The sequence below is a fragment of the Euprymna scolopes genome, chromosome 11 (assembly GCF_053919585.1).
Source record: "Euprymna scolopes isolate OS-2025 chromosome 11, ASM5391958v1, whole genome shotgun sequence".
In the NCBI taxonomy this organism is placed as follows: Eukaryota; Metazoa; Mollusca; class Cephalopoda; order Sepiida; family Sepiolidae; genus Euprymna; species Euprymna scolopes.
Window position 1 is genome coordinate 20,219,454 of NC_136492.1, and position 16,201 is coordinate 20,235,654.

Sequence of the window (16,201 nt, forward strand, 5' to 3'; positions counted from 1 at the left end):
AACAGGGACCGGATCACTACAGGAATAGCCTAATATATGTTGATTTTGGGAGTCCAGGATAAAAATCTCTAGCCGAATTTTGTATAATATAGAAACACCGGAATTTTTTAATCCAGGGGAGATAACTCAGTCTCATTTAGCCAAGTAATTATGAATGGTGGATTGGCAAAATACAAAAACTTATTTTTAATCGAAATTCTACTCAACAATTTTCTCTAATTTTTTTCATGATATGTATGTATATCAAAGAGTTTTTTTTTTTTTTAAACTTTGAATGCAATTTTCACCTGTGCTTCATACTGTATAAGCACAAAAAAAGGCAAAGTCAAATAATTCATTTTGCTAAAAAGTAAATTTATTTTACAAAAATTTACTTAAAAAAAACAAAACTATATTTATTAAAAATATAAAAAATATGAGAAATAAAATTATAGTTACTAGAAATATAAAAAAAATATTTGTTTTATGTCATGGTAACAATTAATGGGTGGGTTTCTACCACCATTTTGCTTTATATTTTTTTATTTTTAAGTCATATCAAAACTTCAACACTATAACAGAAACATTGCAGCCATTTTTTCTTGTTCTCACCTGGCACTCAACACCATTTGTTTTTTTTAACCAAATAAACATTTTACATAAAATAAAATCACTAAAAACTTATCCAGTTAGGTAGAAAAGTAACTTATTTTGCCTTTGATAATATTTATTTGTTGTATATTTGTTTTTTGACAACGTACCTTTGCGGATTGTAAAACAAACCCAAAAAGTCTTTGGATAAATTTTATACACAAAATCATATATAAAAAATTCATTTAAAAAAAACAAAAAAAAAAACGAAAGCTATTAAAAATATAATAAAAAAAATCTAATTATATTTACTAAAATCATATATAAAAAATTTATTAAAAAAAACTGAAGTTATTAAAAATATAATAAAAAAATCTTATATTTAATAAAAGAGAAATTGGTTGATGACTTATCCACAAGAAGATGCAGATGACAGAACAGATAGCTGGTTAGAAAAACAGAAAAAAAAGCATCATTTACATCATTGCACGCATCAGATAACAAGAAATAGAGAGAGGAGAGGGCTGGGCAAGATAGAATACAGAAAGCATAATACAAAACAAAAATTGAATAAATAAATAAATGTAAGTTTAAAAAGGCAAGCATCTCGTTTCATACCTCAGGACTTGAACACTCTTCGGGCACAGCAGATTCCGATGATTGATCCCTTCTAGAACAAAGAGCACAAAAATTAAAAGACCACCATTTTGAGAAAATCAATAAGCAATAAAAATAAAATTGCCTGTTTTGGTGCTTCTACACAATTTGAACCAAGCTGTTTCTTAACCATAACCTAAGTTTTCGGTTTACTTTTGCAAAAGTCATCTAAGCTTCGGCCTCTGTCTCATTGACGAAATGTTGTATTCTTCTGCTTGTTCTACAAGCCCTTGTATCCCCCTCAACATTCCTCGACATAAATACCCCGACAAACCCAACAAAGAGCAAAATCCCACCCTTACACAGTAGAGATCCCTAGATGTAAGAAAGCCTTCTACTGCAATAGTTTATTCCCCAGAACTGCTAGACTTTGGAACTCCCTTCAGAGTTCCTGCTTCCCCAACTGTACTGATATGCAGAAGGTCAAATGTAATGTGAAGAGACATCTTGCTGCTCAACTCCCTACATAGTATCCCTGTAACTAATATCCCCAATAGTAGCCCCTTACATCAAAGTGGATCTGTAATCTGTGCTTTGTTTGGGGTGAAAATGGAATAGAAAAAAAAAGTCAGTTTGGTTCAGTTACAATTATGTAGAAGCACCCTTTTTTTGATGCCCCCCCCCCCCTCTGAAAAAATAACAAAAAATCTTTATGATGTACATAATCGTGATTGAAAAAAAAAAAAAAAAAAAAAAAAAAAAAAAAAAAGCATATACTAAAAATCATAAATTGATAAGGTAGTTTAATTTAAAAAGAAAATCAAATTTTTAAGGCTAAATAGTGATCGATAATTTCTTGATGCTCTTTTGCAAATACTTTCAAAGCCAAGGGAGATAATTTTAAACAATTCAAACTTGCAATATTTTAGAAAGCCGTTCTTAACATAGAGAGGGGAAAGGCATTGGACTTAACTTCATCATGGGTTAACTTCCTCTTCTCTTCAGAATTAGAATTTAAAATCAACCTTGTACACCATCGTAATCCCTATGAATTCCCATTAATCGATTAGACATGATTTCATTTATAACAATAAAACTACTCGATCAACTTATATGATTTTTGGTGTATGATATTTTCGTTTCGTCACAAGTACATACATCATTAAGATTTTCCTTTATTTTTGTTTTTTCTCTGGGAGGGAGTTATAGTCAAGCATCCTTTTTTTATATGCAAGTTATAAACAAACATCCTTTTTTCTGTATGCAAATAACAATGCCTGATTCCGATTTGCAAGTTTTTGGCACTAGTGTTGATAGGGTGTTCAATGCATGGGGGATAACTTTGTTAAACTAAATGTAATAAGTGAAAATTTTGGTTGTTGTAAATTTACGCAACTTATTAGATGGTAGTTGCTGAATTAATTTAAACTTATTAGATGGCTATTTTAATAAAAAATGGCTTTTGATATATCCAGTGCTACCACCCTAACTCCACCTGCTTTGTTCATAAGTTTGATTGCAAAAGAATACTATGTGTTAGGAAAAGCACTCTAGATAATAATTGTTATACATAGAAGATTGACAAGAAATTCATGAGATTTGCAATGCAAAAAAAAAAAAAAATAAACAAATAAAATAATAATAAATGAAATAAAAATAATAGTGTTGGGGTGGCACACAGATTCTGACGACTAGCTATTCCTGATGTCATTTCCGGTAAGCAGATTCTGCTTTTCAGTCAGTCTGAACCCAAGACTCAGAGGGAGAGAGTCGTAACATTATTTGTCTTTCAGTTGAGCGGAGTTTTCGTTCAACTAACAAACTTGTCTGTATATATTATTTCAATTGGAATTCATTATTGAGATGAGTATTATTTATATTAATTTATTTTTATTGCGGACTATCATTCTCATCTTTATTAGTTGTTGTTTCCTATCCGTCATAGTTACCACCTGACGACAGCCAGAGAAATACTTGGCCGAAACGTCATGAAACAACAGCTAATAAAGATGAGAATAATAGTCCGCAATAAAAATGAATTAAACTTGTCTGTATTTCTGTTAATATATTATTCATTTTACTATTCCCGAGTCTTCTTGTTATTTCTTTCAACATTTACACCACAGCAAATAGTAATAAATAAATAAAAATGTCAAAAGACTGCAGACTGAAAACTGCAAAATAAAGTTTATCCTCTATTTTGCAGATTATATGTCTATATTTTTCTAAGTGTACAATTTGCATGCAGATGTAGGTAGCGATTTTGCTTCTCTTTTCAAGTATCCTTTTTGGCACCATGTTTTTGTATACTTTTCTTAGACTCTTCTTAATATCCTTCACTCATTATCAGTGATCACCCACTGGTAACAACATGTGGTGTTCCACTTACACTGAGTGACAATAAACCTTCCCAGATTCCCAGTACTCCATGTTTGTTTCGATAACTATTGCAACAAAGATTTGCTGTTTTAAGTCATAATTAAATTTAATAGTTTCATTTTAGATAAATTAAATTCTGTGGAAATTATATACAAATTTTATATTAAAAGGAGAAGGTAATACCTGGGAGGATAGAAAACAGAACAAATACGATATCACCCCTTTGAATTGAACATTAGAAAAAGATTGTACAATAGCAAAATTAATAGAAGTAATAGTATAGTCTCAGCATAATCACGTTGACACACCAATTCCCGTTAGATCATCGTAGTTAAGCAATGTTAAGCCTGGTCAGTACTGAAATGAGTGGCATCTAGGAATATCAGGCGCTGTATGTAAGAGGATGTCAACACTTCTTTGCAAGAACTGCAAATACCTAATCTCATCATCTCCTTAATTGAAATATACATGCAATTGATATTCCCATGAAACTTCTTCCTTTGGGAGAAGTTGGTTCAAGTTGCTTAGGGTGAATATTGTTGGCATACATGGCCTATAGTTTTGGTTTCAGATATTAAATTAACATCAGTAATAATCTATCTATCTATCTATATATATATAAATTTGTATTCCTGTCTGTTTGTTTATTTGTTTGTTTGTTCACAATTTGATTAATATATACAAAAGACCCATTACTTTAATGCTTCATTGATTCCTATATATATTATGATTCGTGTAAAATAGACGATTGAGAGATGACATTATTTGCATATTACATTAAGGGAAATCGATTTATTAAATAGCAGTGTGTTAGTTATTGCTTATAGTGAGAGAATTGTTTTAAGTGTTCTATTTAAGTTTATTATTTAAATTTGATTTATATTGATAACATATTTAATTTTATTTATTTTTACCAACATCGATTTTTTTTTTATAAAACAGTTTGAGTTATTTGAGTTTTGAGTTATTTCCCTTTCTTCTTTTTGATTTGGTTTTATTTTTCAGCGGATAATCAAGCTAAAAATAATTCACACAAACTTTCAACATTATTTTTGGAGTCAGTACAAATAAAATAATTTCCATAATTTCGCAATTAATATTTTGGTCCAGTGGATTTTTATTTTAAAATAAACAAACAATCCAATTCAACTAAGATTCTTTATTTAAAACAAAAGCAAAAAAAAACCAACTTTCATTTATGTTTTTTTACCAGTTTTTTTTCTTCACATTTTTTTGACATCGTAACTGATAATTTTTTTTTTCTTTTAATAAAACAATAAATCAAAGCTCATCATTTTTATAACATAAAAACGTGTATTTCGGTTAACACAAATTCTATTTTGGTATTTTTGAAACCGAATTATTTACAGTTTGTTTTCGTTGCAACAAACCGTAATAACAAATCTTTCTAGACTGAGGGAGCATAAAAGAAATTCGCTTAAACTAGAATATATTCATAAAAAGTTGCTCAATATCCAGAGGAATAGCTTCTCTTTGTCTCTTTGTATCCCTTCTGCCAAAATATCTGGTGGACAGTTTGTCACATACTTCTGCTTTTTTTTTTTTCCGGGAGGGGGGGGGTCTACATTTTTGTGTTTACATTTGTTCTTTTATTTTTGAAATTTTAATTGGGGTAACGATGGAGTTGACATATAATAATGAAAAACTGGTCAATATTCTTAGTATAGCAGATGTGGCCAAACCAAACTTCATATCGACCCTGGCAACGCTGGGTACACATGCTAGTATATACAATAATACACTAATAGAAGTAATGGCATAGTCTTGTCTGTTGTGTGTCAATAATGCAGTTAACGCGGTACTGAGTTGAACGCAACTTGTTTGTGTCAAGATGAACGCAAAGGAGTCAAACAAAGGTTACCGATGACATTAATCAAACCTATCGACTTTCTTTGACAACACGCACAGCTGCATGCAGAAAGGGGTTACGAGACAGATCAGTTAGTGTATTTTGAGTGTAAACTGATTAACGGGGTTAGAACCCCACACACACTTTAACATAAATAGGGAATGTATATGTGTTGGCTAGTCAGTCTACAGTTCAGTTCGAGTTTGTCAATTCAACAGTTAGGAGTTAATGGGAGAATCGTGATTCAAGATAAAAAAAGAAAAAAAAAAATAGAACTGAAGCGATTCAGCAAGGCGAGGCTGCTCTGTCAATGATGAAATCCAAATAAAGACTTCTCCAAACAATAAAACCCAGATGTGTTTTTTGAAGAGCAGGCATGAATCGTTGCGAGGTGGCACCGACCAAGAACGAGAAAAGGTACGCTTCTTGAGATCTTCTTCTATATGACACACCCACATACACAAAAGAATAGCACACACAAAAAGAGAGAGACGGTCACGGCCATGTCAATACCGAATCTCTATTAGTAATAGATAATAATAATACTAAATTTTTTTAAGACAATAAAACAAAAAAATGAAAGTTTAGACTAGATTCAGGTACCTGGAAGGTTTCAAAGAAGGAATTCGGTCAAGTTTCTCTTTACCGGAACAACCTGAAATAAAAATATGAAAATAATTTTTTTTTTCCAAGAATTGCTTTAATTTCATGTATTTAAAAAAAAGGTTTTCATCAATATTAAGAGATGGAGAATCGAAAATGTTCACGATACATATGGTACACAAGAAAAATAACCAGAAAAATTGAAAAAGTAAAAAATGGTATCACTGAGCAGTAGAATTCTGTTAGTTTTAATAATGTTTGCATATATATATATATGTATGAGGTTAACATACTTTTCTTGAAGCATTGTTCAATCTATCTATATATCTATAAAAGTGATTATGTGTGTGAGAACACTTCTCAACCTATATACTCAATGAATTTTTAATCTACAGACTTGAAATTTGATATTATAGGGTATTCAGACATGTGGAAAGCATTTTTAATTGGTTTTTATCTGGAAAAAAGTGATGTTACAGGGTCAACATTGAAAAATTGGTCCATAGGGAGTCATCAAATTTTTATCTTTGCTGTTTCACGAATGCCATGCATGAATCGTTCATATGACAGATTCCTTATGCTTAGAATAATTAGGTTTGAATAACACTTTTTAAAGATCCTGTCAAGCTGGTTTAATGGTTATTATATTTGACTCACTGTCTTTGTGTTTTGATTTCAATCTCAGCTCGAGTATTTTTACTTTTTACTTACAAAAAGTGAACTGACAGAAAAACGCAATACTCGCATGCACATGTCTCAGTTTCTGTATGAATTAAAATATAATATTTATGCGTATTTTATGATCAGGCAACACCGGGTGGCCTGCTAGTGTGTATATAAAGGAAATTTTAATTTATAGACCTTTATTATTCCTAATATTCATAAATAACCCCCCCCCCTGATAAAATTGTCTCTGAGATGGGTATATTTGCTGATGACGCCATGCTCTATAACAGGCAAGAGGGGAAAACAAATGAACACATATCTAAGGAAATGGGAAACCACTAGAGGAAGACCTCCAATCTGTAGTTGAATGGGGATAAAAATGGATAGTCACATTCAATGCTGCAAAGACTAAGCTTGTTTCCTTCAATAATTACTTCTCAACCACCAACAGCTATGATAAAGATACATTACTTGGAAGTACTTCTTTCAAACTCCTCGGCTTAGCGTTCACAGGGTACAGGAGTTAGAACAGAGCATTGCGGAAGATGCTGCGAGGAAAGTGGGCTCTCTCTACCATACTAGAAAGTTACTTGCACCTGAAAATATTCTGTACCTCTATAAGGCCACCATTCGCCTATGTATGGAGTCATATTTGGGCTGGTGCATCTGCTACTAGTTTCTCACTCCTGAGTTCAAAAAACAGTTGCCTACCTGATAGGTCTTGAACTGTCATCTAAGCTTCAGCCTCTGTCCCATTAAGGAAATGTTGCCCCTCTGCCTGTTCTACAAGTATTTTAATGGTGGATGCTCTGACGAACTACAAGCACTTGTACCCCCTCAACATAAATACTCTCCACAAACCCAACAAGCAGCAAAATCCCACCCCTACACAGTAGAGATCCCAGATGTAAGAAAGCCTTCTACTCTAATAGTTTCTTCCTCAGAACTGCTAGATTTTGGAACTCTCTACTGGGTTCCTGCTTCCCCTACTGCAGTGACATGTAAAAGCTCAAGTGTAATGTGAACAGACATCTTGCTGCTCAACTCCCTACATAGTATCCCTGCAACTTGTGTCCCGGTAGTAGCCCCCTACTTCAAAGGGTCACTGCGCCTTGTTTGGGCTGAAAATGGAATTTAAAAAAAAAAATACAAAGCAGAAGTGTAACACATCAACTGAAGCAAATTAATGCATAACAAAGCTAAGCAAATCCAACTCTATTAATACAATATATATATATAAAAGATAAGAAAATATATATTGTATTAATAAAGGTGAATTTTTATAGTTTATTCCAACATTATATCTTTTTTCTATATTTTACATGTATGGTGTTCTTGAGTAAGCACAGTCAAATGAAGCAATATTTCGGGAAAATATCCCTTTATCAGATGTGTGTTTGACTTTCAAATGGGCATATTAAGGCTATTGTAAATACATGTGTTTGTGTGCACGCATTATCTGATTTTCAGAAATTTTCAAATATGCTAATTCTTCAACCCTTAAATTTAAACATAAAAAAAAAATCTTACTGTCAGGAGTTGAGGTCAGCACTGTTTCCATTTTCTCGGCAAAAAGTTGCTATGAAAAAAAAAAAAAAAATTAAAATTATTAAGGTTACAAAAATCAAAGGCAAATGTTAATTTTTTATTTGAATTTAGGAACAGCCACCTCCCCTTATTCTCAGAAACTCCACTGAATTTTTTATTTTAATTTTTTTTATTAATTGTAAATTTTGAATAAACAGACAAAATGTCTTTGAAACCATGCTAAAATGCAAATATTTTACAAAAACTGAGATCTTTTTTATAAACTTGACTTTTTTCTTATTAATTTCATAAAATGGTCATTATCAGAGAAAAAAAAGAGTGTTTTTTTTTAAAATGAAATGTCTTTGACACGTGTTGTTATATCAAAACTCTGTGCAGATGATACTGCCTATGGATAAAATCTCTTTTCTTTGAACACGTGCCTAAAATAAGTCAAAAAGATTTTATCCACTCTACAGCATGCAACATCATCTGCACTGAGCTAAGGACATTTTATTTAAAGAAAACAAAAAAAATATTTTCTATAACACTGTCTCTTAAACAGAACTCCAGTGTCTCACCAGTGTAGCTAGTCCCAGGAGATTCAGCCACAAGATTGGACTGGAGTCCTCCACTAATTGCTATAATACCTATGGGCTCTGATTACATTAGAGACATCCACTAGTAGATATAAGGTGGATTTGTATGTGTGTTTAGCTGAATAATAGATTGAACACATTAACCAGATGAAAATGAGAAATAATTATTTGGTTAAGATTGATTTCCAAGCAAAAGGAGAAACGTCAATTCACTTTAAGATTCCGTTTGTTGACAAAAGAAATTGTCAACTCAAGAGAGTTGACCCCCTGACCAAGTCCTCAGGATATGAAATCATATCTATCCTTGGAAAAACCCGAGTCATGTCAGTCAGTCTAGCATAAACAACTGACCAATCACCTTTCAGTGAGAGTTAATGTGGCATGAGTTAATTGATAGATGGAAGGCAAATCACACACCCCTAACGACTATATTCTGCATATAAATGTCACCACACAACTGTTTTTAGTCAGTTCATTTGTAAGAAAAAGAAAGCGCGACACATTACCGCGACATTAAGAGGGCTGAGAAGTGAGAATGGGTGAAATCAAATGATTAAAAACGAATGCCTGGTTCTCTAGGTCAAACATCACGCCATAGAGAAATAAAATCACTCAGAGCCAGTTAAGCTTTACGCTTTCCGCATATTTGTTTGTTTCCCCAAGACGTTGGGAAAAACCAGCTCCTCATAAAAAGGAGAGTGTCCAAATGAATAGCTATTGTCTGATATGAGGGTTTTTCCCCATATTGATTACTTTCGATTTAGTTTCACCTTTTAAGGAAAAACACGAATAAACATGCGGGACCACAAATTTTATAAAATAAAAATCGCTCAAATAAAAGATAGAGATGACCTCCTTTCGTAAATCGTAGATATTATAATCTAGGGAGTATATAAAAAGTTGTATGAATTAGTGACCCCCCCCCCGAGCGCTCAACCTGAAAAAAAAAACCTGTGGGTGCCCGGCATTGTCCGGGTGTTTGTAGGTATGTATTGAGAAGAAAAAAAGTTGTAGCAAGCAGGTAGGCTCGAACCCGAGGCCTTAATAAAAGAAAGTGAAAAAACCCAACATCTTACTGCTCAGCTACGACGGGACAAGAAGTGAAAAGTGTTCTAATTTAACGATTAAAAAGTTGACATTCAGAAAGTGAAAGTGAATGATTTCAAGCAGGAGAAATGAAATCATGCACTTAAGTTTGGCTGGAAGCCAGTTCTTTCTGCTGTGGTGGGGGAAATCAGCTTCCCAAGAGTGGGGAGCTCTGGCAGTGTCTTAATGAATAGCAATTGTCTAATATGAAGGAGTATTCTCCACAGTGATCAAAGCTGATTGCCTTCAACACCTGCTGGCCACGAAGGGCAGTGAATCAAATTTTTTTTCGAATCAGTTTCACTTTTATACGAAAAAGCCAAACAAACATAGAAATAGCATAAAAATAGCGTGTAAAAGTCACTCAAATAGTAGACATGACCTCCTTTCGTAAATCGAAGATATTATAATCTAGGGAGTATATAAAAAGTTCTAAGAAACAGTAACCTCCCCAAGCCTCCTCCTCACCCCCCGAAAAAGCCTTTGCCGGACATACAAAAAAAGCACACACACTAACACGCATTTTCGCTTTTATATTATAGATTGTTTTTCCGTGTTATCTATTGTTGTTTTACAGACCTGAACTATGACACTGTTTTTTAATAAATATATATATATATATATATATGAGCAAAGTGTTTTTTAACATATTTCATTAATTATTTGCTCATATTATAAGCTCTATTTCCTATTTGGTATTATCGAGCTTTTATATCTGGCTGAGATAATTTTATAAATATTAATTCTTTAATATTTATAATTTACTTTAATTTTACCATCTTGGATCATTTTGGTAAATTCAATTGTAATTTTCATTTTATATATATATATATATATATATATATATATATGTCTGAAAGATTAAAAGAATGGCTTGTGTCATTACTTTACATATATCACTTCTGTTTTGCTTTCTTTCTCTCTCTGTCCTCACACCAAGAATAATATCACATCAACCTGTTTGGCGAAGACCTCCCAACAATAACAACACCTCAACTCATTAAACGCAGAACTTCTATGCAACATAGTACATACAGCAATTCTATCCCATTTTCACATTGTGGAGTCCAGAACAAGAAAATACATTAATCTTTAAAAATGGTAGCTTTTTTTTTATTTTTTATTTTTTTTATTACTAGCCAAGTACTGAATAAGTACCTTTATATTTTCTTTTGCGCCCAATTGGGCAATTAATTGGAATCAAGAATCAGAAAAATAGGAACGTTAGTTTTTTCAATTTTAAACAGTTGGTCACCATCTTATTATCATCACTTTATGCTTTTAGAGATTGACTTCCAACCTAATCAATTTATTTATCCTTTTTTCCTTCAAGTTTATCATTATCACTTCCTACAACGTTTTCTTGACCTTCCCCTGTGACTTGAATCTGCTACTTCAACTGTTCTACATCTTGTTTTTATGGAAATTACTCCAGACATAGTATGAAGCCAATTGATATAAGGAGCTTAAAAAAAAAAAAGCTAACAACATTTCAAGATAAAAAAACAGCCGGCTATAAGTGTTAGATCAATAAATTCCGACCCAGAAAAGAGGAATTCTTCTCCCTTTGTCAGAAACATTAACGGAATGCGAGGACTAAAAAAACAAAACAATGGAAGCAAGAGTTATAAGGCTGCCAAAAATAAACCCAAGGTTCAGTTTCTCTCCTCCTTAAACACAAGAACTCTTAACCATTCTTTCAGTATCAAAGTCTTCCTGATTTTAGATAAAGTACATTACATAATAATGAAAATGAAGAAAAAAAAATATTAAACAATCTCATGAGAGAAAGGAGAAGGAAGAAAGCCAATAGAACACGTGTAGATACTTACATCAGCATAAGTAATTAGAAGTTCCACAGCTCGTGTCTGATGAGGTGTATCGACCAATGAAGAAAGAGATGCTGTGCCCTCCCTGCAACAGATGAAGAAGGAATAAATAAAAAAAAATATGTCTACCTCCAATTTAAACTAGATATGATACTGTATTAATTCTCTTATCAGCATGAACGAGAAATATATTTAATCAACAAATGTTTCGATAAAGCTGATTATTTTCTGGACAGTGCAATAAATTAGATTTTGAACAGAAAAAAAATAATACACAGCAAATATGAGTTTATTAACATTACTACAAAAATAATGTCCATCGTATTTTAAATATAGAACTGACCCAAAATGAAATAAATTAATAAGTAATAATAAGTACTCAGAAAGTAATATTGTGCTACATAGTTCAATACAAATAATAAAATCACATTGTAAGGGGCAATCTTTAATTTACTTCTTCAGCCCAGCTACTCGTAATAGACAATACTCTTTTTTTTTTTTGCCTTGTTTCTTTTAAATGTTTCCTTTTTTTTATGTTACATTTTCGCTGACTTCTTTCTTCGGTGAAGAGCCACTGTTAGTCGAAATTATTAAAGAGTTCCTTTTTCACACTATTACAAAAATGATCATATACAGTAGAACCCTGGGATACGGTGGCTCTAGGATATGTGTTTTTCAGATTACAATGTGGAATACAATGTTTTTTGGCCTCTGGTTATGGTATTTGCCTCGCCTTACGGTGTTATTCATAATGTTAGTTGATTATATGCATGTGTATTATATACTGTACTGTATTTTGTTCCTAATTTTTAATGTCGTATCCCAGGGTTCTACTGTATTATTATAATGAAATTCAAAATGAAGCAACATCAAAGGGAGTTCACTCTCGTATTTTTGTCCACGGTTGTCAGATTGGCCTTTTTAAAGGCTAAATTTAATGAATTTAGCCTTTTTTGAAGTAGTCTGGCCTTCAAAAATTATATTTGGCCTTTTTTCAATGCATAATATACAAACTAAGGAGGAACAAGCAGAATATTATATATATGGTTCCTGGGCAACACTGTCTACTTTGTCTAACATACAACAGAAAGATTCCAGAGTTCGACAAGATGTATCTGAAAAAGGTCAGAGATTACATCAACCAAAATGTTATGAAAATACCAGTCAAAATAAGGACAGTAGTCCAAAGAATCCAAAATATTTCGTTTAACTTACACGAGTTAGATCTGGCACAAAGTGGGTATTACAAGCCTAGATTTTTATTGAAAGAGAATATATATCTACCTGTCTCAATCCATCTATCTCTTTCCCCCCCTTCCTAATCTTTTCCACATCGCTCTCTCTCTCTCTCTCTCTCACCTTCTGCCTGGTCCATTTCTTTTCTCTTGTTTTAAACAGTGTTTAATAATAGGAAAGAACACTTTGATAACAGTCAACTTCGTTGAACTTTCGCGGTTTGTGTGTGGAGGGAATGGGGAAGACTTGTCACTCGGACTTAGGATTAATGGTAGGATAAGTAATTTTATTTTATCAGAGTTTTCCATGCAGTTAATGTAAAGCGAAGAAAGATGTTGAATACAAGTTTTGTGGTTTTGTTTCTTTTTTGTGTAAACGGTGGCCAATTTTTTTCAATGAACAAAAAAAAAATTTTTTTGTAATTAAAAATATATCATTTCTGTTATTACAAAGATAATTAAATTAAAAATTAATTGTAAAATGAAAACAATATTCTTTCTGTTGTTACAAAGAAAATAAATGAATAATCATTGGACAATTTTTGCAAAACTTCAAGAGAATCAAAATTCTAATCAAGAAAAAAAAAAAAAAATGAATTGCATGAATAATTCTTTATATTTTCGAATAACAAACAACAGATATGAAACAAAGAAATTTTTTTTGGGGGGGGGGAGGGGGGGGGGTATTTAAAAAAAAATTTTATGATTTTTTTCGTTTTTATTATTTTATTTATTCCAATCAAGATAAATGTTTAGTTTATTATATAATAAACCAAATGAAAGCAAATAAATGATTTTTTTTAAGTCACATTGCTGCTGCAGTTTTATTAGCTCAGCATTTTGGCACCTCTTAGCAATTTATGTAAACTTTCCAAAAAATTCTGACAACAGCACAGTCTTTGTTCTATATATGTATCTCTTTTCACTATAAAATTTACCAAAGTGATCAATGCATCTGCCATTTTGATTTTTGTGTCAATAAGACATCTTTCATTTAAATAAAATTCTAAAAATAAAACATCTAGATAAAAAAGAAAGTCCATGCTATGTTAAATAAAATATTAAAAACAACAAAAGTATATAAAATATCCTACTTACAATGGCCGAAGTAACGTTGGACCAAATACAATTCCTAAATTACTGGCATTCATTTGGTTTTCATTGGCTTCTTCTGATACTCTGAAAAAAATAAATAAATAAATAAATAAAATAAATTAAAAAAAAAGTAAAATATAATTTTGCTAATTCTTCTTCATAATTTACTAGCAGAGCTAGAATTGACTAAAATGTGTGTAATATATCTTTCTATTAAAACTTCTATTTCTCTACCTCTCTCAATCCATCTATCTTTCTCTCTTTCCCTCCTTCCTATTCTTTTCCACATCCCTCTCTCACATATCTTTTTCGCCTTCCGCCACCACCCATTTCTTTTCTCTTGTTTTAATGTATCAAAAATAAAGAGAGAAAGCACTAACCAGATCTCCACTAGATGAGTGCAAAGAGGAGTGGAACCTTGGGGGAGGCTTATTGCCACCCAAATTCCAGTGAATACCAATGATTATTGTGAACAAGAAATCAATGGTAAATGGCTGTTGCGATAATACAAATTTGAAAAGTTATCAAAACAGGTGGAGAGTAATGGAAATCTAAGGAGACTTGTTGTCACTCAGACTCCAGGGAACACCACAGATTGTTCTTAAAGAAAAATCTATGATGATGGTGCGTGTGAAAACTCCTAACGAGTAGATAAAAATAATGCAAGTCATTCACCTCTTCTTTATATAATAGACTAGCCTGGGTGTCCAGCATTGCCCCAGTGTTTGGAGGTGTGTGTTGAGCACAAAAAAGAAAAAGTGGTAGTAGGCAGGCAGGCTCGAACCCGTACCGCGATGGAGGAAAAGAACATTAAAAAAAAAAAAAGTGACGTCTTTGCCGTGGCGTCCATCACCAAACCGGAAGTGGCATAGGTTTAAATTAAGGCTAGTCAATCGAGAAGAGATGATTTTCAGAAATATTGGCGAAAAAAGCGACCCCTCCCTGTAGAAAAGTGCCCAGTTGAGGGTGAAGGAATTAATGTTTTTAGCCAATTTTTCAATATTTGTCATCCAAAGAATCGAACTTTAAAACGATACTAATCTTGTGAAAATCTGTCGCCTCTGTCAAAAGTTTAAGGCAGACATACAAACATGCATACATACATTTAAACAGGCAGATGAGATTTCTATTATAAACTAGCGGGGGTACCCGGCGTTGCCCGGGTGTTTGTAGGTGTGTGTGTGTGTAGGATCGAACCGGAAGCCCTGAGGCGAAGTTTGAAAATAAAATCGGTCAGCCAGAATGAGTTAGTGAAAGATGTTTGAATTTATTAAGTAAGAACCAAATTGGCAGGTGCGCGCCGGAAGTCGTCGAGCGTTAAGACGACTACGTAGGTTTGTTTGTTATAAGCGAAGTAAAAAAAGAAAACAACGTTAAAACTTAAGCGGGAAAAAAAACGCAAAAAAAACTAACGTAAGCCAAACGAACGATGAAAACAGAAAAACGAACACGTGAAAAATGGCTTAAATAAGCCTGTTTCGATATTAAAATTTAAAAGATCGGTGGGTACCTGGGTGTTTTTGGGTGTGTGGTCGGGGGTGGATAAGCGAAGTAAAAAACAGAAAAACGATCGTTACGCGAAAAATGGCTTAAATAACACTGGTTCAATATTTAGATTTAAAAAATCAACAACAAAAAAAGACATCTCACACCACGATTCGAACCCAAAACGTTTAGATAATGAACCAACGCGCTAATCAACTGACCTAACGCGACGTACATGAAATTTGTTCAGTTTTTCAACTATTTAAATTAAATCAGGTCATGACGTCATCTGACGCATGCGTAGAATCGGTTGAGAGGGCCGGTTTTGTTGACCCCCCCCTGTCAAAAATTATCGATTTCGGTGTGAAAAAATTAATGTTTTTGGCCAATTTTTCGATATTTTTTGAGCGAAGGATGGAGCTTCAATATGATACCAAGTATCTGACTTTTTGTTGTGTCTGTCGAAAGTTTTTAGCAGACACACAAACATACATACATTTTCGCTTTTATATATATAGATAACATTACAAAGAGCTGAAAACTGGACAAGACAACCACTTTTCTGTTACTCATAAAATTTAATTTTCTTATTTAAAAATAAAACTACTTGATCAATTAATGTGAGTTTTGGAATATGACATTTTTTTTTTTTTTTAGATT

At 32.5% G+C, this 16,201-nt stretch overlaps 1 protein-coding gene across 12 annotated transcripts in view; it reads right to left on the minus strand.

Moving 5' to 3' along the window:
• LOC145287793 (rho GTPase-activating protein 45-like) overlaps positions 1–16,201 on the minus strand; it is a 329,642-nt gene that overhangs the window by 25,309 nt on the left and 288,132 nt on the right. For 8 of the 12 annotated variants that reach the window (XM_080135634.1, XM_080135627.1, XM_080135632.1 and 5 more), the window contains 5 exons: positions 14,060–14,140; positions 11,730–11,811; positions 8,216–8,264; positions 6,020–6,071; positions 1,189–1,240 (listed from right to left, as the gene is read on the minus strand). In XM_080135634.1, the coding sequence (XP_079991760.1) occupies positions 1,189–1,240; positions 6,020–6,071; positions 8,216–8,264; positions 11,730–11,811; positions 14,060–14,140 (316 nt within the window). The remainder of the gene's footprint in view (positions 1–1,188; positions 1,241–6,019; positions 6,072–8,215; positions 8,265–11,729; positions 11,812–14,059; positions 14,141–16,201) is intronic. The other 4 variants (XM_080135626.1, XM_080135631.1, XM_080135635.1 and 1 more) reach the window with 1 other exon arrangement.